The sequence below is a fragment of the Canis aureus genome, chromosome 9 (genome assembly GCF_053574225.1).
Source record: "Canis aureus isolate CA01 chromosome 9, VMU_Caureus_v.1.0, whole genome shotgun sequence".
Classification (NCBI taxonomy): Eukaryota; Metazoa; Chordata; class Mammalia; order Carnivora; family Canidae; genus Canis; species Canis aureus.
This window is the reverse complement of record NC_135619.1, coordinates 12,297,724-12,323,776: the sequence shown is the minus strand read 5'-3', so window position 1 is coordinate 12,323,776 and position 26,053 is coordinate 12,297,724. Positions and strand designations below refer to the sequence as shown.

The following is a 26,053-nucleotide window of genomic DNA, read 5'->3' as shown; positions in this document are numbered from 1 at the left end:
TTCTGTTTCATAAAACAATTTCATGTTAATGATGGCTATTTGAGGTGTCATTTGTCACATGTACCTAGCATGAATTTTATTTGAAAGTTTACATACTTTTGATAAACTGCAGTTATTACATTCTTTCTTTCACAGGAAATTCCTTTATCAGAAATTTTATCTCTGGAACCAGCAAAACCTTCAGCTTTAATTCCTAATGGGGCCAATCCTCATTGTTTTGAGATCACTACAGCCAATGTAGTGTATTACGTGGGAGAAAACGTGGTCAATCCTTCCAGCCCACCACCAAATAGCAGTGTCCTCACCAGTGGCGTTGGTGCAGATGTGGCCAGGATGTGGGAGATGGCAATCCAGCATGCTCTCATGCCAGTCATTCCCAAGGGCTCGACTGTAGGTTCAGGAACCAACTCACACAGTGAGTCTGCTCCAGTTTTGTGTCTGTAGAACAATTGAAGAGAGCCTCTTTGGGGATGACTTATTTTTTGAGTAAAAATAAGTAAAATAAAATAAGTAAAAATAATCTTAAATAGAAGCTGCTACACCAACTAAGATATCTCATTAAATTACCCTATTTTATTGTTTTCTTTATCTTATGTGGAAATTTGAAGAAATTCATGGAAACCATATCTATTAGGCAATAGAAACCTAGAGCTGTTGGTCATAAAAGAAGGAATAATCTAGTTAGCTTGAGTTTGATCTGGAATGCCAGTGTTGTTATTTGCAAATCTGAGTTAGCATGTTCCTTCCAAACCACCTAACATGGTACACTGTGCAGGATACTTGGTGTGCAGAATACTTGGAAATTCTTGATAATTGTCTCCTGAGAGGAAATGTGTGTTCATTAGTAGAATGAGACAGATTTTACCAAAATGCAACCATGATCAAGTGTTGAGGATGAATTTTAAAAAGATATTTTAGAGGAATATCTATGTAAAAATGTGTGATTTTCAGATTTCATAATGGCTATTAATAACAAAGCCTATGGGGGAAAAGCCTATTTTTCATATATCAGTATGCTGTCTGGTGATCGATCACAACTTTTCAGTTGATGTGTAAACCAGCGTTTACATTGGTATAATTGTATACAATGTATAATCGTATACATTGGTATAATAAATAGATTATATATCTTTATTTTGGTGCTAAGCATTTTACAATGAGGTCTCTATTTGAATACCTAAAACAACCCTTACAGATGGATGTTAATGATTTACCTGTGTTACAGGGGAGGAAATCAGGCCATAGAGAGATTAGGTTGTCGTAGCCTTACCAGAGCTATGAAACGGCAGCCAGCATTTCACCCAAGGCTTCATGACTTCAGACTCTAAACTGACAAAATACTGTTTTTCAAAGCCAAGTACAGAGTAAATCTGTAATTGTGAAAGAAAGAAATATTCTAATGAACATTTTCCTGGAAACATTTAATTGCTATAATGTAAAAACAGCCCTGCAGCTTGATTAGTAAGCATGTATCTATTTTGCTGTTACTTTTCTTACTTCTTTTGTGTATTTTTTAACATGTATTTCAGGGGATATTTCTGTGAGTATTTCGGTATCAAATTGCCAGGTTCAAGAAAATGTGGTAAGTATGCACCTACTAATATAAAACTTGGTAATGTGATTTTTTTTTTTTACTGGAAAATAAGAATATCCTAAAATACCTGTTTATTTACCTAATATTTTAATTTTTCAGTATTTTCTAGAAAATAAAGTAAGTCTGTTTGGATATTTTTCTTCCATAAGATTTTGGAAACACTACATTATGTGTTTTTTAAAGTTATTTTCTATATTCTATAGTGTGGAGGGCTAAATACCTATTATTCATCTCAGGTGAAGAGTTATAATGTAGTGACTGATTTTTCCCATATTTGCACACCTTGGTATTGGAATTTTGATGGTCTATTATAACACAACACCAAACAAAGTAAAGTCTTTTAGTTGCACAAGTAGCTTAAATATGCCTTTACTCTCATTCCTTGATTGCTACCTAGGAGTGTTGTCTTGTGACAAAGAGTTGTAAATGTTTTTAGAGTCACTTGTCCATATCAAGAAGACCTCAGAAATCATAATGTTTTATGAGTCCATATTCTAATGCCCTAGTCGGCTGTGCCACATAACTCCATCTTTTTGACTCAGTTTTTGAAAATTATAGATATGTTGTGAAATAATTTATTGTACTTTGTTGCGATAAACAGCCAAAATGTAGTAAGGCTTTTCCTACTCCATCCTGTGACTCAGACCTTTTGCTCTCTTTTGTCTACTCTAACTATGACCAAAAGCAAAATGTTTACTTACACTAATGTGAGTTTGATTTCTAAGGAATAAAATCCATGAAACTGTTCATCAGTAGTTATAGCTTTGCAGCCTTTGCTAAATTAGCATAAAGTAAACTGAAAACCAAAACTGCTTTGAAGAAAATTAGGAAAACTTCATAGTAAAGGTTAATTGTATTCTTATGCTGTCAATCTTGAAATACATTTCTAAACACTTGCACATTCCAGTTGCTCATGCTCAGACAGAGAAGACTTTGGGAAATAAAAGTTAATCTATATGCCTCTTGGAAAATTCTAGATACCTGTCAGGTTGTTCTACCCTGTTCAGCCATTACTGTCCACTGAAAATTTGGGGTGCACCTTTGAGCCAAAGAAAAAGATGGAGCAGCTGGGACTCAAAATACTGGAACAGTATTAATTTGTTTTATTGTCTCCAGACAACCTTGAACTCACCCCCACGAATACTCTGAAGGGTTAACAGAATGGAGACAACTGGTAGTTGTTTTATAGGGAGGGACACAAAGGAAATAATAAGAGTGAATAGGATATGATGTAAGATGTAAGAGGGTAGGATTTGATGTAAAAGGGCTCCTTTTCTTTTTTTCTTTTTTTTTTAAGATTTTATTTATCCATTCATGAGAGACACACAGAGAGAGAGAGAGAGAGAGAGAGAGGCAGAGACACAGGCAGAGGGAGAAACAGGCTCCACGCAGGGAGCCTGACATGGGACTCGAGCCCGGGTCTCCAGGATCACGCCCTGGGCCAAAGGAGGCGCCAACTGCTGAGCCACCAGGGCTACCCAGGGCTCTTTTTCTGAAAGGACACAGAGTATAAGAGTAGAGGATAGGCAGAAAGTTCACTATGATATAATAAGAACACATAAAAAGAAAAGTATTGCTTGTGTTTTCATGAGTGTAATCATCAAATCAGAGACTGTAAGACAGATTAAAACATAATGCTTTATTTAGCAATTTTTATCTCAAAGAGAAAAGACTAGACATTTGGATCCTGTGACCTTCAGAAGTAATAAAAATGGAAGAGTTTAGCTGCCTCATAGATGAGAACTTCACAATAGATTGTCATCCTTTTATGGTATCTCCAGCTCACTCACAGTGAGTTAGCCCATTGAAGTTAGAGTCACCTGGGTGTGGATGGTTGATAAAGAAGCATCCTCACCATCCTAGCCATAGTGAAGTGATTAGAATCGTGACTTACACAGACATGTGATTGGGACTGATGATTATTTAACCTGAAATTTCTAAATAACCATCCCAACAAGCAAATCTCTTTTTGAATATTTATAGTAAGTAGCATAGTATAGTTTTAAGTCTTACTTCTCTCTGTTAAAGCATGTTTGACTGAACATCACTAAACCTCTGATGCTTAAGAGCCAAATAGTTTATAAAAAACATTACACTATTAAATTAATCAAAGAGTGTGCTTTGAATTCTATAATGATGCTGCACATTTCATCTAGCATTTACAATCTCACTGTTTACGTTAAAATATCTAATAATATTTGTGATATATATAACAGAATTATATAAAACTTGCCAGGATTAATGTTTTGTTCCACTTCATGTTTGTTTTTCATTGGACTTGCACCTGCAGGACATCAGCACAGTATATCAGATTTTTCCTGATGAAGTACTGGGTTCTGGGCAATTTGGAATTGTTTATGGAGGTAGGTTAGTTCACTACTATTTTTATTGACATAGAATTTTAACTGCTTGTATTTAGAACAGTAAGATCTCCAAGGACAGTATGAAAGACAAGGCCTATGTATATATATCTCTCTGTGTTTTACCTTTTCAGAAATTTCTCTTGAGATAGTCACTATCAGGAAAACTGGGTCTTTCCATCTTGTAAAAGAAGTTTTTCTAGTTCTAAAAAACTTCTTAATTATTAACAAAGTCTATACATGATACTGGTTAAATATTGGTTTATTTATACAAAATATTGAGAAGCAAGGAAGTTATAATTAATAAAATAATTCGTTCCATTTCCTTTTAGCACATTTTACCAGAACTCTACCAAAATCCATTCACATAACTAGACAAATCTTTTAATTCTAATATTCGTGACAGTGTATTTCATTAAGGTTGTCATTTTTTACGTTTTTGAAATGGAGTACTAAATTCTTATCTTTTTTCTTATTGTCAAGCTATTTCGTGGATTTATGATTTTAACCTCTGCTGTTTTTGATTCTGGCCAGTTCAATTATATTGTTCAAATCTTTAAGAAACATTTAATATTTATCTTTTACCTGTCCTATAAACTGACGTCACAGCTTATAGTTCCTGGATATAATCAGTTAAAAAAATATCTTTTTTTTTGTGAGGCAGGATGGCTCTGAAATTATCACAATGCCTCAGTCAGTATTATTTATGATAGTATAATATGTGCCTTATTAGTGAAAAACTGATTAAGTTATATTCTGTCCTAAAAAATGATTTTGGCAGCACCTGGCTGGCCCAGTCAGTAGAGCATGCTACTCTTGACCTTGGGGTTGTGAGTCCAAGACCCACATTGGGCGTGGAGTTTACTTAGAAAAAATTTAAAAATAAGAAGTAAGTTTGATTCTTATAAAATGCTCAAATGATAATTTTTGATGGAAAAACCCACCAATGAATCAGCAGACACTGTGTTTTTTGTTGATGCGTTAACAGTATAACAGTGCTACACAGAGTATTGCTCTACAGTATAATAGTTGCTTGCAAAACAAAAAGCCATGTGATATAGAACATAGTAAATATACATAACTGCACAGAGTATAGGGGTGAGAAATGAGGTTGGAGAGAACAGAAGGTGCCAGATAATTTGTACTACCCAGCACTGAAAGACCAGGCTCAGGCGGAGGCCTCCATAAGGAAACTGAAAAGTTAAGACTGAACACATTGGGGATGAAATAGATGAGAACAGCTATCCGAAGAGAGGTCAAGTACTGTAAACAGTAACAAATGAGAAGAGACAAAGAAGAGAGTAAAATCAGTTTGAACAGAGATTGCAGTGGGTCAAAGAGTAAATGATGTCAAGGAAGTAGGGAATGACAACAGGACAATCTGGTAGTGAAGGAAGGAGGAGTCAGAAGGAAGTCAGAGGAGTCAGAGGAAGAATGAGAGTGGAGTGTAGGGGAAAGAACACTAGATTTACAACAAATGTCGATACAGAATTTCAAGTGAGTTTGTATGTGGAAAAAAACTTGAGTAATTAGGTCAATTTTTATGTTTTAATTTTCATATTTATTTAACACTCCTGTATTCTATACCTACTATAGTGTAGAAGTTAAGAGCTCAGGGGTACCCTAGAGACTCCCTAAAAAGTTTGTTGTGAGGCTTAAATGAGATGTAATGTATGTAAAAGACCTATCGTGTGATGACAGTGGTGACAATGAAGTGATGATAATGAAGGTTTCCAGAGTGTGTATAATTATCTGGACACTGTGTGCACCTTACACGTCTTATTTCGCCTAATGCTCACAACAACCTTACCTTTGAACATGAGAAACCTAAAACTCAGCAGCCTTAATGATTTGCACAGGGTCACAACAGAGCTAGTAAGTGAGAGCCAAGACTTTTTATTCTTTCCATTATAACCTGCATGGGTCTATCAGGACTCTATACTTTCTTAAGGAGAGCATTTTGCTGGTGGTATAAGATTGTCTATATTAAGTAGCTCAATATCCTGTTTCTAAAATGTGTATTTTTATGAGAAAATATCAGGTTGTTGATATATATATATAGCTTTAAATTCCCACTTTCGTGTTCTAATTTGTGGTTAATTTTATAGTACATAATTGATTTAGAATAGTGGAGCTAAGAAATGAGATCTTTATGGATAGAAGTCAGTGCTCATTAGAAATGTTAATTTATTCAGTGAAATATTTTTATAATTCCCCAAATCGTCCTTGTAAATTCTGGTGTTCTTTAATATTGATGGTATTTAATAACACCATACTAATATTCTCCCCTCTTTTATTTTAAAGGAAAACATCGTAAAACAGGAAGAGATGTAGCTATTAAGATCATTGACAAACTCAGATTTCCAACTAAACAAGAAAGCCAGCTTCGTAACGAGGTTGCAATTCTACAGGTACTTCTTTGTTTTTCATTTGGAGTCTCTAAAATACTCCCTCAACTTCTGCAAAACAGAGAAAAAAGTTATTCCGGTATCTGCAGCATAGATTTTTGGGACCACTTTAAAATAACTGGAAAGGCAACTCGAGCATCAGACTACTGCCTGGGTAGTATCTCTCCTGAGTCTGGGCAGCAGTTGTTCTTTTTTCATGTACTTAATTCTGGGTTTTAATATATTATTAATGCTCACTAAATGGGTAATGTTTCAGCCTTTGCTCAGAGTGGACATGCTGAGACCATTTTGTTTTACATTATAAATGACCTTATCTTCATAAGCATTCCTCCTTTATGCTGTGATAATTATATGAATTGAGTATGGAACTGTCATCATATCAAGTACATGAGTAGTATATGCCTGAGAATCAGATCATCTTGCTATTATTAATGTCCTTTTTGTCCTTTAGTACTGAGCATGTTACTTAACTCCTTTCATTAACAGTAATCCCTTTTTCAAGCCAGATATGTTAGTCAAAGGTATTATGTGGTACATATAATTTTTGTAACCATTAAAACTTTTTCCATAGACTAAAAGGAAATTGAGCAACTGTTTTCTAAATGTGGTCAGCCTAGCTATTCAGTCTAGTAGCTATTCAGTCTAGACAATTAGGCCATTGATAAATTTCCATTTTTTATATATCCACTCTAATTCTCTACTTGTACAAGCTGGTCATAATTTCTAATTCCTAGCTTCATTGAATAATTTTCATTTGAACATTGCTACCAAAACAAAACAGATTGCATTTCTTCATTTATTGTTTCATTTAACTGCCATTTATTGAGTTTCATAAAATAAAAAGTTGAAAAAGTTGCAGCTTTCTGCCCTAAAGGAGCTCATGTGCACAGACAACCAAAAATAATGCCTGCTATACATAGAAAAATAACATAGACTTTTCTGGGACTCAGAATTTCTGAAGATGGTGTTTTTGTGCTTTTGGACAACTATGTAACACAGAGAACTACCACAGTATTCTCTGTTTTCCTGGGGAAGATGATAACCACGCCTCTGATGATGCCAATTTCATAGATTCATAGCTTAGTGCTTGCTAATCAGTTACCAAAAAAGATTTTTTTTTTAGAAAATTCTTAACTTGGCAGCATTGAGCTGTAAATGACGTCTGAAATCTTTATAAATGACATCATGCCAAACCTGGCCCCTGCTCTCCCAGTCTCCACTCCCAAGAGGTGTCCTGAAGGCAGATCGTTTGCAACATGCCAACCTCCAGACTGGCATATGTACGGAGACATTTATCCTTCCTTACCAGACATGAGAGAAGCTTCCTGGCTAACGTGGCTCTGTCACTCTACATTTTATTGTGGTGGCAGAGAATGATTGGATAGAGGTTGTAGGTCTAATATTCCGTGCCTAGGCCCTGTAATTGGCTTTCCTGAGCCTGTCTGTAGGTATCAGCTGCTGACTCCATAGTGAGGTAGAAAAATAAAATACCCTTGAGCATAAACTGCCTCCCACCTCCTCTTCTAAAAGAATAGATGCAGTCAACAACTCAAATGCAATAAACAGACATCTGGCAAAATTTTCACTATGATTTTCCAAAAAAAAATGTTTGTTTAAATTGAAAGTCAAGTTCTGCCTCTTGGGCATGTGGAGAGCTTGAACAGTTCTCATATTATGGCCTGGAATCTCAAAAATTCTCTTCACTTATCACTCATCCCCACTGTCCCTATCCATTCTTCACTTTATTCATCAAACTCCTATTAATTGAGTACATATCATGAGCTAAGCACTATCCTAGGTCCAGTGAATACAGTGGGGACAAGATACACAGACCCTTCTTGTTGTGGATCTTTTTTTTTTTTCCCAGGTGGTTTTATTAAAGCACAGGGACAGAACTTATGGACGGAGAGAGCTGCCTGTTGTCATGGGTCTTAATTTGAATGACTCAGCTATACCTTCAGTCAGATGTTTGCAACTTATTTATGTGTTGAATTTTCATCAAATAACATGTACCCTGAGTCTTACTAAGTCTTGGCTTAATTGTGTGCATGTACAGAATTCAGGAGTTCATACGTTATTATAAAGTTGCCAATCGTTTCAACTTTGTTCATCAAAAATAAGGGTCTCATCCTATCTCCCAGCTGAAGCAGATGAAAAAAAACTTTTAAACCTTTTCACCATTGTCTGATTCATCAGCCTCTTCGGAAAGATTATAATTCAATATGCAGAGGCAGTGAAGTTCAAGCTCACCTCCTTTGAGTCTTTGCTCAGATGTCATCCAGTGTCTAAGTATCATTCTTACCTCATTTAAAACTACATTCACTCAAACCCCCTCCCATCCCTGCCTCTGTACCTCTCTTACTCTAATCTGTGTTGTTTTTTTCTTCCATAGGACTTACCACCTTCTACTCTGTTATAGAATTTCATTTATTGTATTTGTTGTATGTTTCTCTCCCTACCCCCAACCCCAACCCCTTCACTAGAATATACACAGGAGGGTAGATATTCTTTTGCTTATTGATGTATCCCAAACACCAGGAACTGTTCCTGGCACACATTACTTATTTAACAGATATTTGTTGAATGAATATTTATTGAATTAAAATTGTACATAAACACCATCCTGTCACATAAAATGGCCTACATAGTATCCAACCAGGTAGGGAAGTCTAAGCTGCATTTGTTATTAATGGTTAATTGGTTAGTTAGTTAAGGATTAACTCTGGTTAATGGGTGGGGTTAGTTCTTTGAAAACCCTCATAGCCTCATTTTATATTTCTTATCAAAAGTAAGAATTCTTTTTGGACCTGAAAAGACAAAGTAAAGTGATAATGGGGATAGAGAATGGGGGTTAGAATTCTCACTAACTGTTATGTTCAGAAAAAGTAACATCATTGAAATTAACTGGACAGTGAGGAAAGTTTTCTTTTACTAATTTGGAGGAACAGAATTCTGTTGCTCTGGATATAAACGTGATTCCTAGAAGCATTTGGTATCCTCTTCCTTGTGGTCCCCTATTTACGAAATCTGGAGTTCTAGTTTATGGTTGTGCTTGGTGTCTCATGAGTCCTGCCCAGTCCCCTTCCTCCTGATTCTATAGAAGTGGCCGTGTGGGCTGAAGCAGAAATCCCTGCTCCTGCAGCTCTCCTAGTCCTCTGGTCACATTCTGATTTGTTTCTGTTGTTTGTAAAAAAGCACCTTTGCTCATAGCAGACTCAAAGTCATGTAAATATGGAATATGTGAAACAGAATTCTTTCTTTGTCCATTCTCTCCTTTCTGTATAACCTACATCAAGGCTTTCCAAAATCTGATTCAGTTACTAGAAAATTAAGCTCTTCACATATTTTTGAATAGTTGAAAAATTAAAGCAAATGTGAATCTTACGGCCTAGGTATCTCTTATTTAGATCATTTCAAATAGCCCTGTTTTCATTAGGTGTAAATAGTTCATCATTATTATTATGTTTCAAAAGAATGTTAATTAATGTAGATGGCAAATGTTTCATAAAATCCCCAAGGGATCCTACTTATATTATTATTTTTAAAGTTGGATCTTGATTTTTTTTAAGAAAAGCAAATTTGAAATTATTTTCTTTCTTTTCTATTCATGAAAACAAAATAAGATTGTTGTTTGATGATTAGGGATATCACAGAAAACTGACCTTTTGCAAGGAGATGCAACTATATCTTATAAAACTTAGAAACTTAAAATCTAGACCAAATAATAGTGGTATGATATATTTAATACACTTCATCAACACAGACTTGTTCAGTCAGAATTATAACACTAGCACTTCTGTTTATGATACAATGTGTGAAAGCATTTTGGAATTTAAAAAGGACTGAATATAGAATACATAATATAGAAAAAATACATAAAAATTTTATAAGCCATAAATTAAATGTATCCCCTTGCACTTACCTCTAAAATTACCTCTATTATTCTGGTTTCTCTGTGATGAGGCACTCCTCTTCCCATTTAAGTGTTTCTTAACTTAAAACAAAAGCAACAACCAATTGTGGTCCTTATTGTCTAGGCTGCCTTGCACAGGTGCATCCGGTCCTCCCTTTTCTATAGTAGCACTTTAGATTTGTGCTCTACTCTTCTTTCCATTCCTGTTCATAAATTCCTTTGTCTTTAGTTTCTACACCTTAAAGAAAGTGAGAGGTCCTTTTGCCACCCTCTTGTTTTCTACTTCTGACCACCTATCACCTTTTGGCTATTTTTCAGTCTTTACCCAGCTTCACTAATCTCAGTCCTTACATAGCATGGATCATTTGCTCCCTGACTACCATACTTAGAGGATCCAAGATCCTGTTTCAAATTCCCTGCTGGTTCCTCCCACCTTCTTCTGGAACTTCTCCTTTCTTTCATCTAAATGGCTTATGCTAATGTGGAACTCATTCCCAGAGTGAGGTCATCCACTTTAAGAGTGTCCTTTGTCATCCCTTCCCAGGTCATTCCTTGATTTATCTTTTGAGTTCTCATCTTCCACAGGCACTTGAGTCTCATATTTTTTACCTTAGGACATCTCCACTTTGCTGTGACAATCTCACCCCAAACCAACCGGCCTGAAACCAGACACAATCCTAATGTCTTTTCCTGCAAGATACTCTCTGCCTAACTTTGTGTTTTCATTCTTCCAGTTTCTAAGGCAAGAAGCTTTTCCTCAATTTATAAAAATAGTAAGTCAATCCTCAGTACCTGTGAAGTACTTCCCTTCTTTTATACAAAGGAATGTACTGAGTCTCTGGGCCATATAAAAATGAATGAAACCATTTAAGATGTATATCATCTATCTAGGCTGTCAGGTATAAGTAACTACAAGTCAGGATAGCTGTGAGAGCATAGTGAAAGAAATCATGGGTTATGACTGAGGCCAGGTTATTGGAGTCAAGGAGAGCTTACAAGAGAAATATGACATTGTTGAAGTTTTGAAAGATTCATAGGTTTTGATAACCAAAGACATGTTGCAAAGGGTTATTAGGCTGAGGGGCCACCTTAGTAAAATAAATATTCTATGAAAAAATGAGTAGAAAAATTTAGCTCGTTTTAGAAGAGTTGCTTTCAAACATTTTTCTTCATGTATCCTCGGAAAGAATTCTAAAAAACATACTTGATTGTATATTTTTAGGATGACAGCTAGAACTATTTTATCAGACACTTAAAGAGTTTTAATTTTGTACTATATTAAAAATATTGATATTTAAAAATAAGGCTATTATATAACTCCTTTAAATGTATGCATTAGAATCTCAATTTCTACGACATTGAGATTCTTTACCAATTATTTAAAAAAATATATGAATGGGCTCCTCTTTAACAATATAATTCACAACATACCTTGTTTTCTTTGAATATATTTTACTTTTCCTACAAAATTATATTGCAATGTAATGCGTTTTTTATACCTGAAAGTCTTTTATCAGTGTCCTCTTTCATAATTATTTACAATAAAAATAAGGACATATTTTAAATTTCTTGATTACAACACTTCAGTAAGTGTTTAAAGCATTCCTTTGGGTTCAGTTCTCATTATAGTTAATAGTAAAAGCTTTATTCTGTAAAATTTTATCTATACTTGTTAAACATAAAAAATAAAATGTTACTGAAAATACACTATTTATTGAGATTGATTTTTTTAAAGATTTTATTTATTTATTCATGAGAGATACGGAGAGAGAGAGGCAGAGACATAGGCAGAGAGAGAAGCAGGCGCCATGCAGGGAGCCGAATGTGGGACTCTATCCCAGGCCTCCAGGATCACGCCCTGGGCCAAAGGCAGATGCTCAACCATGGAGCCACCCAGGCATCCTGAAATTGATTTTTTAATTTAGTTCATAAATTGATGAGTGAATATTACTTACTGTTTGAATTAGACAGAATTCAGCAACCATCTTATTTCTTATTTTTAAACTATAGGAGCTAAATTGTAAGCCAAAATAAACAAAAACAGTGATTTATTTTCAGAAATTCATTTCAGTCCTCTCTCTATTGAAACCCATTAAATCTCTAATTGAAGCATTAATTAGAAACTAAGTTACAGATGAATGGATTTCCAAGTTAGAGTCATTCACTTCATACTGGGACAGTATTTTCAAATTTTCTCTCTACCTTTCTCTCAGAGGATTTTTCTCCCCATGCCAAGGCACTCTAGTAATATTTGGAGTAAGAAGCATCCATAGGAAGGGAGAAAGATTATTATGAAAGGAAATGTGGGGATGGAGAATTTGAGAATTACACAGATATTTTCAGATCTGTATTAGAAGTTACTTGTGGATCAAGTTACTGCTATGATTCATTCATTCATTCCTTGTATGTCATTAAGTGCCCACCATGTTCCAGGAAGTAAGGATATAGATATAAACAAAACAGATTTTTTTAAAACTCTATAAACAAAACAGATTTCCTAAAACTATGCTCTGTTCACATACTCTTAAAAATCTTTTTGTTCCCCAAGAATATGCTTACTTAGTTAGGAGACCGCTGTGGGACTTAGTATGCAAAAAGACCAGGAAGTGGCTTTCATGTGAGTTCATCGAGAACCTTAGATATTGTGCCAAGTTGATTGGACTTTATTATGCCTGGGTGATTATAAATTATTGAAATGTTTTGAAAAAATGTTACGATCAAATTAGCATTTGGAAATGGCATATTATAGAGAAAAAATGTCTAAAGGCAAGAAAAGCTTATTGGAGGCTATTTGCTATTTTCAGCTAGTAGTGAGTGACAAAATGCTCCTGTTCCTCTTCTTCCATGCTTTAAGATTGTCTTGGCTTCATCCTTAACATTACCATTGGCACTAATCTAGACTGAACTTTTAAATTTGTGCGTTGATTACTGCAACAGGTGATACTGTGATAGTTTGGTTCCCCACTCACCCAGCCACCCCTCTGTCATCATCTTACTGACCCTGCCTTTTCCCCTGGTCCATCCTGAAGACCACAACCAGATGAGTCTGTAGTGGGTTTCTATCCTATCCCTCCCTAGCCTAGTAGTTTTCTTATTTCATCAAATCTGTGTTTAGCATTGTAGGTTATCATGCTGGACTTTATCACTCCTATTCAACTGAGTCCTGCATTTCCCCTCAAGTTACTGTTTTCATCATACTCTTAACCTCTAGCCATTGCTCAGCTTTTAATTCCAAGCCTGGATGCCCATCTTGGTTTCCTTGGTTTATCCACATGTGATTGATTGATCTTTAAGATCTATCCATCCTCCCTGTCTTATGCTGTTTTCCATAGCTCCTGTTTATTTATAGTTTCTTGTCTTCATATAAAGCAGTAATATTTAGCAAATACTTCTTGTGTAGTAATTAGATTATAAACAAATTTGAAAGTCTCAGCAATGCATTGTTTTCAGCTTCCACAATGCCTCGCACAGTAGTAAAGATATTATAAGTAACAGGTTAACATTTGACAAAATTGTCTTAAATCACATACTGTATTAAATCCTTTCTCAGGGCCTTTGCTATGAAACCTTTTGTATGAATCATTAAATTTTAGGCTCTAATTAGAAAATTATGGTATTTGGTGATGAGGGAGTTTATAGAATAGCTACTAATTGTTCCAGATGTTACAGGCTGTCTCAAAGCTGAATCCTGGGAGGGAAATTGGGCTTTGGGTGCAAAAGAAGTCAGAGAACACATCGGAACAATACCTTTAAAGACAGTGGAACCTCAAGATCAAGAGGGATTCGGTAACATAGAGCTACACTGTGGTGGTAGTGTATGGGTTTAGAAATAGAATGAGCTGTCAGAGAAGTCCTACCAGCAGGGAAAATAAGGAATTGTCAAGGCAACTTGTCAAGGTGGATGTCATAACAGGTAGAGGGAACAGGAGGAAGAGATGACTGACCACAGGCAGCATTCAGAAATTCAGACAATATCCTGAGATGGATTGTGAGATAGTAGTGAGGAGACTTCTTTGGCATTACCCTAGTCCTAAATGGATTTGAGTCCACAGAAATAATCAAAGCAATGTATAATATCGTGTTTAAAGAGCTTGAGTTCTAGAATCAGATGTCTGGGTTCAAAGCTCAGACTTGTTATTTAAGAATTCTTAGGAGCTTGTATAAGTTACTTAAGCTGTCTGAGCCTCACTTTCCTTATCTGGAAAACCTCATAGAGATGTTGTGAGACTCAGATGTGATAATTTTGTGAAGCTCTTAGCAGTGCCTGGCAGATAGTAAAGATTCCATACTTGTAAGGTGTTACTAGCATTGCCACCATTAGGTTGTAAAGTCTAGTGCCTAGAAACTGATTCTAATAACTTGATGTTGAATTCCCTGAAGCCAGAACCTAGAAACACATTGTTTCATTATAACAAAGAACATGATTTACTCAAAGCCTAGACTCAGGCTAAACATATCTTAATATATGCCTGACCACTGATAAGGCGCTCAGTAAATATTTAATGAACAAATTTTGTCATCACATTGACTAAATCAAGGGAACACAGGATTGCAGAGCATGCCAATAAGACAATAAAGCATTCTTTATCATTATCTAAAAATATAGCAATCTGTCTTCATTGAGCAAGATGAAATATATATCTTGTAAGTAAATGGCTTTGTTCTCTTAATCTAGAAGAATGATCAAGAGGTGAAGAAGAGATGATAATGTTAGAAAACCAGAGAATAATACTACTAAGTGTGGGTGGGAAAATGAAAACTTTTGCAAACTGGTGATTTTTTAAAAAATCATGCAGGAATCCATTTTTCTTTCTCTAGAGAATAATATGTAAAATTTGCCTTTTTCTTTTAATGTGTAGGGAGAGGTTAGTTTATACTTTTGTTGCTTCATCTAATATGTTCATTATATTTCTTCAAATATTTCTTTTTATTTTACTGCATGAAGAATTTTCATGAAATTGTTTCTTTCGATAAGACGTGTTTTGCAGCTCTGAGATAATATTGTTTCTTCTTCGTGTTCCAAAAAAATGAAGCCCATTGATTAGGTACGTACATATCTAAAATAGAGGAAAAAAGGAAATAAAGGTCTCTTACAAGAAAAAGAAAAGGAACTTAGAAATTTTTCCAAATAGATATTCTGTTTAGTAAGAAGCTGATCATAGTGAAAACTTAGTGTCAAAAAGCCAGGTTCCAAGGCAAAACTGTTACTTTTTTTTTTTGTAAATCTTTTTAAACTTTGATTTCCTTAATTATGAGTTGGAATTCATCTGACTTGCTGTACTTGGTTTACAGGAATATTTTGGAGAACTAAATTAATTAATATATAAAGTATTTTTTAAATCAGTGTTTCCCAGCATATTTTTGGAAGAACACTAATCTTTTGAGTTTCTTCATGGAAGGCGATGGGGGTCAAGATTCCCTCATTAAGACAGTTTAGAAAATACTGTGTATGATTTCCAGGTCATCCATGTCTAGGAAGTGAATACAGTCTTTTCACTTATTAAAGCCCCATAATTAGGAACTTGTTCAATTTTGAGAATGTGCCAATTAAACACATTTTGCCACAGAAAGCTTACGCAAATGTGAAATATCACCATTTGACCTTTTTGCACGTAACATTCTGTCTTCTATTCCTGTCCAGGAGACCCTATATACTCACTCTTCTTCCCATTATCTGATATAAAAGACATCAGAAGGATTATGTGTCTGCACAGATCATTTAATGCTATAATAGAATGTTATGCTTTCTGGGTGCTGGCATCTAAATATAGAAGCTGGGCTACAGTGATATGATTTGTTAAAAATTACACTTTAAATCTAACACCAAGACTAGATTGGATTTATGCATTCATGTTTCTAGCCAGATAGATTAACAGGAAATTAAAAAAAAGAAAAAAGAAGTGTTCCAGATGTGTCTCCATTGCTATGCATTTGATAGCAAATTGAAAAAAAAAATCCAGATATTTGGAGTTTTTTCAGTTTTTATAAACAATAAACACATCTTAACTTCCAAATTCCAATTTTTCTATTTTGACAACCATACTTGTCTTTCTCCTAAACACGAACTGAGTAATAATAGCATGCAAAAAAGGGAGGATGGGGTCATATTTTATGGGTGAAATGTTACTAACACTGATTTTGTTTAAGATATTGATCAATTGTTAATTTTCTGTCTTTGAAGTCTTTGTTGTTGGCTCTCAAATATCAACACCTTTTTACCTAGTCAACTTGAAATTCTGGCCTTACTTAAAGGTTAAGGGGTAGGTATTGGAGTATGTACAAGATCCTTTCTGTTGAGGGTCTGTCCCAAGTTCTCCTAATAGAAATCACTCCCCCTTCCCCCAAAAACTACAGTATCAAATTCAGCCATATAAATAATTATATGAATTAATATAGAGAATTAATAAATATTAATTCTAATGAAATCTTACTGTATCAGTCCAAGTGACAGACTTAGGACATCTGGATTTGGTGTTTTAAATTTTCCATGTACCTCTAATTTGAAGGATTCCTGGTGGTAGATGGAAAAATATCACATATCTTTGTACTATTTCTACCTGGTAAAAGTGAAGAAAAGCTGGAAACAGCACGAGATATGATGAGCGGGTTTTTTAAAGTATTGTTTTATATATACTCCTCCTCCTCCTCTGCATTTAGCTTCTTCTGTCATAGGGGAAGAAGAGGACTCATTATATTTATCATGTGTTTGCAGCGACCCTGAAATCGAAAGATAGATGGAAGAGTTTCCAGAATTGATGAAGAGAAGAATGACTCAGCGATGTGTAGATAGGTTTATGGATATACATGAATACAAAATTATGCATCAGGCAGGCCTCGGTTGATTTTCTTGCTGTGCAAATAGTAAATTGGTCCTTTTTCTTTTTCTTTTCGTTTTATTTCTTGGACCAGTGTTACTTAATTCAATACATAAGACTTAAAGCTAATTTAAGATGTTGTGGTAGGGTAGGCATTACAGGCTGGCCACCTGCAAGCTGACTGTCTTGAGAGCCAAGCATGATACAGGTATATCTATTGTTTTTAGCAGTTACTGAAGATGCTCCAACTTACTGTTTCTCTCACAAAATTTTGGGCTGTATTAAACTGGCATCAGTCTTTGCTAACTACTGCTACAACAAAAGTAAATTACACCACAGTTCTTATGGGTGGTATGAGCAAACAATTCCTACCAAAAATTATATGAACATTTCTGAGTTCCAAAAGTCCAGTGGGTTATGTTGATTGTGGCCCCACTGATCAAAATGTCAGCCAGTGATACCTATTTACAAGAGGATGGATTGTTACATCTCGTCTTGTTGTTGAAGCAATATTGTATGCATTTATCCCTCTGACAGTGCATTTTAGCTTAATTTTGTTTTAGGTTATTATCAACGTCCCTTCCTCAAAATTTACTGATGAAATTTGCCAAAAAATGCTAAGAGATTACTACTAAGTATGAGCCCATTTAAACCGTAGATCCTTTGCTAGCTGAGCAGGAAATGGGCACGTGTTGGCACACAGCAACCAAGTAATCCCCATTCTCAATTTAGGCCAGGAGGGCTCTCACCTAGTGCAGCGCAGCCCTCACTTGGCTGACCTCAGAGTAGACATACCTCTGCCATCACTGAAATCTAAAAGCACAGCACTGGGTATGATGAGGGAGGGCAGACCAGAAGGTGCAAGGTTGTAGCAATACACACTTAACCTGTAGCCTCTGTTAGATGAAAGGCAGAAGAAAATTTTCTGGCCTAAGGCAGAAATGAAGAAAGAGAAAGGACTTCTCTACACAAGAAGGTAGAAGTACAGTGATCCTTATTATCCGAATAGCCCATTTCCATTGTTTTATTTCTCATCCTCAGGACAGTAATGAAATCCCGGGAAATTTGGGTTTTACAGCTCATGTACAGACATGGAGGAAAAGACTAATTTAGAAGGAATATCCTGATGGTGCCCTTCAGCTGCTGCTTTGCTTATCTCTTGCTGATGGCTCTTGCCTAGTGGCCTTTGAGAATGAGCTAAAACTATGAATATCTCCTTACTGAGAACTAGATATAAAATAAATACAAATCACCTAAATAGGAAAAGTGTGTTTATTCCTGTCAAAGAAGAAAGTATTTACCAGAGCAGTGGCCAAAATGTGTATATTTTGAAGGAACGGTACCTGAAAACCACCAGGATGTCTTTGTCATTCCCCTGAGACTTTAGAAAATCATCTTTCAACTCATACCAGTAGTAACATCTTTGATATTAGTCATCGCCAGAATCCTGAGATTGCTTACTAGTGGATTCAAATGAACTTATGATGAAAAATTCATCTACTGTATTCTTAAAAGAAGAGAAAATATTAGCATAATGTGCTGACTAAATATGGCAGACATGTATTATCATCTCTTCAATAAAATCATTTCAATCATAAAGAGCATTATATACTGAAAAGTAAGGAGATACAGGAACTCATTTTTTAATCAAATTTACAGATTTGCATTGGACATTTAATATGTACCAGACACTAGACTTATACTGACTAGGAATATAACTGATAAAATATAGGCCTTACGGAGCTTGTAGTCTTCTAGGTAAGACACACAGGTTCACCAGTAACTAAGTATCTGTACATTAACCATCCTGAAAGATAATTTATCAAGGATTGAGGAAAGAGAATTGGAGAGACATCCAAGTCTGAGTATGAAATCTGCCTGACAGCTGAGTATTCCTACCAGGCAAAATGGTCTGATTCAGGCCAAAATAAAGTATGTATAAAAGTATAGAAAGGAGAGAGAGAGAGATAATAACACTTGTTCTGAAAATAGTTTACTATGGTTAGAGAGAAGGGTAGATATGTAGAAGAAAAGAAGCTGAGGAACTGTTAAGGGGGGGGGAAGATAAATAGTTGATGGTGAAGGGCCCTATTGCCACTCTAAAGGGGTACATATCCTAAAGCTGGTGGTGATTCCTTTATGAACTGGAAGCAAGACGGAATGACCAGAATCACAGTGGCAGCCCTTTGAGGAGTGGGCTGGAGGAGAGCAAGCCCTAAGAGGAGATCAATTGGGAAGCTGTAGCCCATCCCAAGGAAAGAGATAAGGCTCAAACCAAGGCATTAATGGTAAGGATGAGAGTTAGGCATCACTGAGGGAGAAATTAAGGGGATGAGCTCTAAAACTTTTAGAGATCAACTGGTTGTTAGAATTGAGAGGAAAGAGAATATTTAGGATGACTCTCAGGTTTCTGACCTAGATGGCTGGCCATTTACCAAGAGAGGATACACTACCAGAAGAATACATTTGGATGGAAAGACATTGATCCCATTGTTGGCATCTTTCATTTGAATAAATTAATTATAACTGAAAGACACTTGGATAAAAGATTCTGGAATTTAGGAGAGACAGCTGAGCTTCCCTTATCAACTTCAGTATTGTCTTTACTGAGTCTTAAAATCATCTGCCTTCTACAATGACTTTTGTAGTGTCTCTCCAAGACTTATTTATCCTTTATAAGGCATCAGATGATTGTGATTTTGAGGGGCTTTAAATAAAGTATAAATGGTAAGAGAATGTGACTAGAAAGTGGATAAGAAAGTGTGCCCTTCTCCTAACTTTGGCAAACATGCAGTAATGAGGATCAACAAAGCCATTGTCATAGTGCTTTACCTCTGAGAAGGATTCCTCATGTCCCCACCAATACCACTGTGTAATAGAATATTCTTCCTTCTGTTCTGCATGCCACTTAGAATTTAGACCTTGGACTTGGACTCATCACTGTTAAGTTCATTTTTTTCTGTCTCATGAACTAGATCATTCAAGTGTTTGATAGAATAGTAGTCAGGAGTCCCCATATTAAGTCTGTATTGCTCCCAAATAGCCTGTTAAAAAGATATGTTGATTCTAATTCTCCCTTCCTACCTCTCATATGTTTGAGTATAATAATCCTGAAAGTAGAATAGAGAAGGGGAAAATGTGACACTTTTAACTTATCACAGCTAAATATATGGAAGTAATACTCAACTTCAAAGTTGAGTACTGGGATCCCTGGGTGGCGCAGTGGTTTAGCGCCTGCCTTTGGCCCAGGGCACGATCCTGGAGACCCGGGATCGAATCCCACGTCAGGCTCCCGGTGCATGGAGCCTGCTTCTCCCTCTGCCTGTGTCTCTGCCTCTCTCTCTCTCTCTCTCTGTGACTATCATAAATAAATAAAAATTAAAAAAAAAACAAAGTTGAGTACTAAAACAAAACACTATTAGAATTAAAAAATGTAAAAAAGAGAAAGAATGTAAGTACTAATGAAATATTGTTTAACATGAGCCCAAAAATATAAAATAGAGTGTATAATACACTAAAATGTTAATTAGTTAAATCCTTAATTCTTTTTTATATAAAATATTATAACTTTTATAAAATCTTTTGCTTTTAGTGACTAATTTCCATTGATTCCATAAGAATTTTCTAGGGAACTTGAATCAGAAGAATTTTTGTCTTGATCTCCAAATGGTATTTCCTTCAGACTTCAAAATAATTTATATTCACCCCATGGATATGTCATCAATCTGTTAAGTGTGAATGGACACTATTCTTTCCTGTACTTGACCAAATGTTTCATTTCCTGAAAATTAAGTTACTTAAATGCAACAAACAGATGGCCAGAGAGTCCAGTAGTAGCTTACTCTGCCATGAAATTTATTATCTGAATTCCTGAGGTAACTCTGAATAGATAGCACAGTTCTTTCTGAACACTAGTATGCCATAGTGTTGTGGTCATCAAGCCACTTTTAAGTTAATTTAGTTACTTTGGACATTAGTAGGAAAAGTTGAAAAGCTATTTCATATTTTATACAGAAGAGTAAAATTGTGAATAAGTCACATGGACCACTTGGGTCAAAGGTTATCTTAGAGTTACTCTTAAGGGATTAAAAAGGTAATATGAATTATACATGATAATAGAAAATAATGCTTTGGGTTTTAAAAAAGATAAAAAATATTTCCAGTCTCCAAATATGTTTTCTAGGCTAAAGAAGTATTCATCAGTATTGTATAGTGAATTTGGATAAATAACACATGATTCTTTCTATTCTCTTTTCTTTTGTTCTTGTCAAATATTAAAACAAGTTTTGTCATTTGGTTCAATGCAAAAAAATACACCTCATGACTAACATCTGTGATGGCCTTGTCTCACTTATACATGATAAACTTTAAAAATATCAACTTGTTACATATTGGCTTTACAGGGAGAAAAAAGTCATTTTGCTTTTGGAGAGAGTTCTCAACTACCACTCAATGTCTTGTTTAGCAAACCTATAAAGCATAAAGGTTTTTATAAAAGAACAGGGGTCAAATTCAACAAACATATTAGTCTAAACTTTTCTAAAAATATTTTTACCAGTTGTATATAAATGACTTTTAGTTCAATACTTTTATTGAATTTTTTATAAATCTGTACACTTGACTATATTCAAAATCCTTTGTTAAAAATAGCAAAACTTTCCCTTATCCTTTTCATAGAGATGTTAGTAGAGGACATTTTAGAGTCCTTCAGAGCTAATGTGAACATGGCACAAGGTAGTTGACAATGAACAATCTCATTAATCCATTCCATACTTTTGGCCTAGAACATTCTGGGAATACACCAAAGAGGTAAACACATTTAAGTCCTCACCTCCATATGGGCTCCTCAGGTTATGTTGTGGAATAGGGAAAAGGAAAAAAGAATTACTGACAGAAGGACTTAAGTCACTTAATTAGAGGAATATGAGCAGAAGCACATGAGAGTATCAACATTGCATATATATTTGGATAATTTAGGTAAGAGAACTTCCTAGCCATTTTCTGACTCCTTCACCTCCCCCACCCTTCACAGCCCAAGACAGGGTAAGCAGGATAAGTAGAAGCAGTACCACTTCTGTTCCCCCTTGCCCTTCCTTGGGCTCCCTTTACATTTATCATCTTCACACTCTAGTTTTTCCTGTGTCTACATGGGAGACCCTTTGCCTTGGTACTTTCTTCTATTGGTATCCTGCCTTCCTATTCATTGTTCCTGCTCCCCACCTAGTCAATAAGGCCTTGGTCATTTGAGAAAGCCAAACTCTCCAGAACACTGTTTAATGCTTAAAGTTAGAAGAAATAGAAAAAAGAATCAGTGCAGAAGATACTCAAAGGGGAAGGTATACTTAGCACATTTCATAGTGGACTTGTCTCAAGAGAGTCATAACTCAGGCAGGACCCTCAGGTCATTCCTAAACCCTTTACTGTCATCATTGGTTTAAAAGAGGACAGCTGAAATACCTGGATCCTCCAGGGGCTGGTGGTCTTTCCCCTTGGAGTGGTTCCTGGATCCAGGAAAGGGATTTACAACAATATGACAGCCTGACCACAGGTTCATGTATGAGCAGTGCTATCACTGGTATTCCATATTGCATATCAAACACATTCATGTAGTCATTAATTAGAGTCTCCCACCTAACAATCTGGCATCCTCATAATGGCCAAGCCCAGCAGCTGTCTGGTCTTATTTGTAGCCAGTCAAGACAAATAAAGTAGTAGTAGTGATGGTGTGAGCCTTGTTACTCTCACCTTCTCTCCATGTGCTTCAGCTCTCACTCTGAAGGCCTAGTCTATTCTGGAGTAGCCAGTTTTGACCAGGTAACAGTGTGACAGTTTCACGAACAGTGACTCCTACCTTCTGGAGGTGAAAGGCTTGGGGATAACACATCTGCTCAGACCACATTCAGGAACTTGCTATTCCATGACCACATTAATGGTACATGACTGGGCACCAAAGCACCAGAATCAAAAAGACCTATTTGATGTCTGAGGCAGAGATCAGCATGGCCAAAGTAGGGGCAGGGCATCCTGGGAGACAGGTTATCACAAGGGAGCTTTTGCCACTCTCCGTATCCAGTTAACACCAGACTTTCTCTGCCCGTGGGCAGAAGGAGGATGAGTACAGTGCACACTCACCTGCAGTCCCTTCTGCTGCTCACCAGCCAGTGTCCATCTGTGAGGTCTGAAGATCAGTAAGCTATCTCAGGTTTCAAGAAGTTTGTGAAAATTTCATTCTACATGCTGAATGAAGAATTTTTTTTTTTTTAATCACTGATAGAGAATTTTTTTCTAAAATCTTTTTTTTTTTTTTTTTTTCCTGTTCAGCTGTTAGCACGTTTCAGTTAAGTCCTTGATTTTTCTTTAGGTAATTTGTGTTCATGATGATTTTTTTTCTATTTCTCATTGAAATATAAGTGGGATGTATAATAGTTCTTCTAATGTTAGGATTTTTTTGTTGTTGTGCCCAGAAGAAAAATAAAGACCAGATGAGCGAAGGCTTTGTTGATGACCCCACGGCAACATTCAGACTTTGAGCATCATCACAAGGGACCGTCTAATGTTATGAGAAATTTTACTTGACATATATGACAATTAACATGTCAAGCCAAATGTAGCCTCTCATTAGCCATTACTTTATTGGGACAATATTTTATTGAATGCTGGAGAACCATGCAGGACTACCACATAGCATGGGGTACCGGACAAGACATGGATTCAATTTTTTTTTTTTCTTTTTTTGCTGTATTCCTGGCAGTCTTCACTATGTAAGAGCTTTGGTAGCAGACTACCACAGCTTCTAGTAGCAGAGTAATTCCGAAAGGTTTTGACTAATGTGCTTCCTCAGTGCCATCAAATGCACTGCAAGTACAGATTTCATACCATTAATTTTCTATCAAGTATGTATAGATGGCCTAGTGTGCTTATTTGGGATGATATGCTTAATATTGGAGATGATCCTAAGAAATTACAGATTTCTCAATATGGCGTTCTAATTAAAACCTAATTAGCAATTCACTGTGCTGGAACTTAGGTTTTTCAGCATAGAAAAAATAATTTCACTCTGCATAGAAAGTAAAGATACATATTTTGGAGACATTAGAATTTCAAAAATATAAGGCAGCACATGTGGAATTTAGAAATGTTAAAAATCCGAAGTGTGGGTTTCTCCATAGCTTTAAGCTTGAACAGTTTTATATAATCAGTGAGCTTGCCAAACAGTATCAAAAAACTCATTTTCTTCAAGTGCTTTATTTATCTTTAATAGAACCTTCATCACCCTGGTGTTGTAAATTTGGAGTGTATGTTTGAGACGCCGGAAAGAGTGTTTGTTGTTATGGAAAAACTCCATGGAGACATGCTGGAGATGATCTTGTCAAGTGAAAAGGGCAGGTTGCCAGAGCACATAACGAAGTTTTTAATTACTCAGGTAAGGAATCAATTAGAGGCAGAAAAAAAAAAAGGATAATATTCAATATCAAATGTTACCACTATTTCACTGCAGCTTCCCAGCCTTGTTTAGTCCCCACGTCCAACGTCTGACTTATATTTGCAAAGGTGGCAGGGGCGTATTGTATCCTTTCCTTCCTATCCGTGCTTTCCAGAGTCCAGCATACAAGTGAACTCTGTGTATGCAGGCCCAGATATTAAAACTCCTCGTGAAACTTTCAGTTGCACAGTGGCTGAGTCCTGGTTCTTTGAAAATATTCAAGGATCGGTATCCCTGGAAATTATTGACGTCTGTGATCTACACCTGTCTGGGTTGCTGTATCAATACCAGAGTATGCTACTCTTCCCACTGACGCTTCCTTAGACACCTGCTCTGTGGATTTAGCTCATTTCAGTGTCTTGTGAATAAAGAGGCTTAGCTGTTCATTGTGAATTTTCTCTTGGCCCTTCCCATCTACACCATAGTAGAAAATGTCTGGAAACACGCTCCTAGGCCAAAGTAAGATGATTTTGACGATTTTCTTCTCTCTAGATACTTGTGGCTTTGCGGCATCTTCACTTTAAAAATATTGTTCACTGTGACCTCAAACCAGAAAACGTGTTGCTGGCATCTGCAGATCCTTTCCCCCAGGCGAGTACAGAAGCCCCTCCCAGCAAAGCCGGCTGATGGCAACGCAGGCTGACCTGCAGTCTTCTGTCTCCTTTTCTCCTCAAAACCTTTATTTGTTTCAAGTTTTACCTGTTTGTTTTCATCCATTTGCTTCCTTCTTATACCCTGGGGACTGCAGCTCTGTTACTCTGGCTTCTCAGTTCAGCCTGCCTTCGAGAAACACACGCAGAGCCTCTTCTTGCTCAGCGGCTGCCTTAGGCAGATCCAAAGCTTAAAGCTTATGGATCTGGCAGCCCAAGGCTGATGTTGAAAGCGCTGGGCCAGAGGGGGAGGAGAACCCTGAAGGGTCCCACGGACATTTAGGTTTAGTGTTCTTCTGAAGGCCAAGGGCAAAAGCTTTTGCTTTGCCTCAGCTCCAAGGAGAGAAAACAGCTGTGTGTCTCCCCAGGGAATCTTCTATCTGAAGTGACCCAAGGCCACTGTCTGCCTTGCTTCCCTGACAGCTTCCAATCCCATCTAGGTTCCCATGCAGAGCTAAATTTGAGGATTAGTGTAGGGAACATGACAGGTCTCTATGCTGATCCCTCAACAATTTTTTATAATAAGCCCTTGAGTTCAGTCTGTCACTTCCAGATTTGCATGATGCTTTTTCTGCCTTGTGAAGCAGTATTGCCCACCTCTGAGCATACATATTTTCACATTTATCTCTTGGTTTGGGAGGCAAAGAAAGGTGAACATTTAGATGATTCTTTTTATGAATGAAAATATACATGTGTACCAGTACTTCAACCGCTGTCTTCAAATATATAAAATGGAAAATAGCTACTACTTCTAGCAGGCATGAGAAGTCCATACAATATATGGAAAGTATTATCATTGTCTTCAGCAGAACTAGGCTAAGACACATACA

The 26,053-nt window shown here is 36.2% G+C and overlaps 1 protein-coding gene across 7 annotated transcripts in view; it reads left to right on the top strand.

The window, feature by feature from the left end:
* The window catches only part of PRKD1 (protein kinase D1), a 323,586-nt gene that overhangs the window by 274,273 nt on the left and 23,260 nt on the right, over positions 1–26,053 (top strand). For all 7 annotated transcript variants that reach the window (XM_077908880.1, XM_077908878.1, XM_077908883.1 and 4 more), the window contains 6 exons: positions 136–415; positions 1,530–1,582; positions 3,885–3,957; positions 6,259–6,365; positions 24,352–24,513; positions 25,066–25,164. In XM_077908880.1, the coding sequence (XP_077765006.1) occupies positions 136–415; positions 1,530–1,582; positions 3,885–3,957; positions 6,259–6,365; positions 24,352–24,513; positions 25,066–25,164 (774 nt within the window). The remainder of the gene's footprint in view (positions 1–135; positions 416–1,529; positions 1,583–3,884; positions 3,958–6,258; positions 6,366–24,351; positions 24,514–25,065; positions 25,165–26,053) is intronic.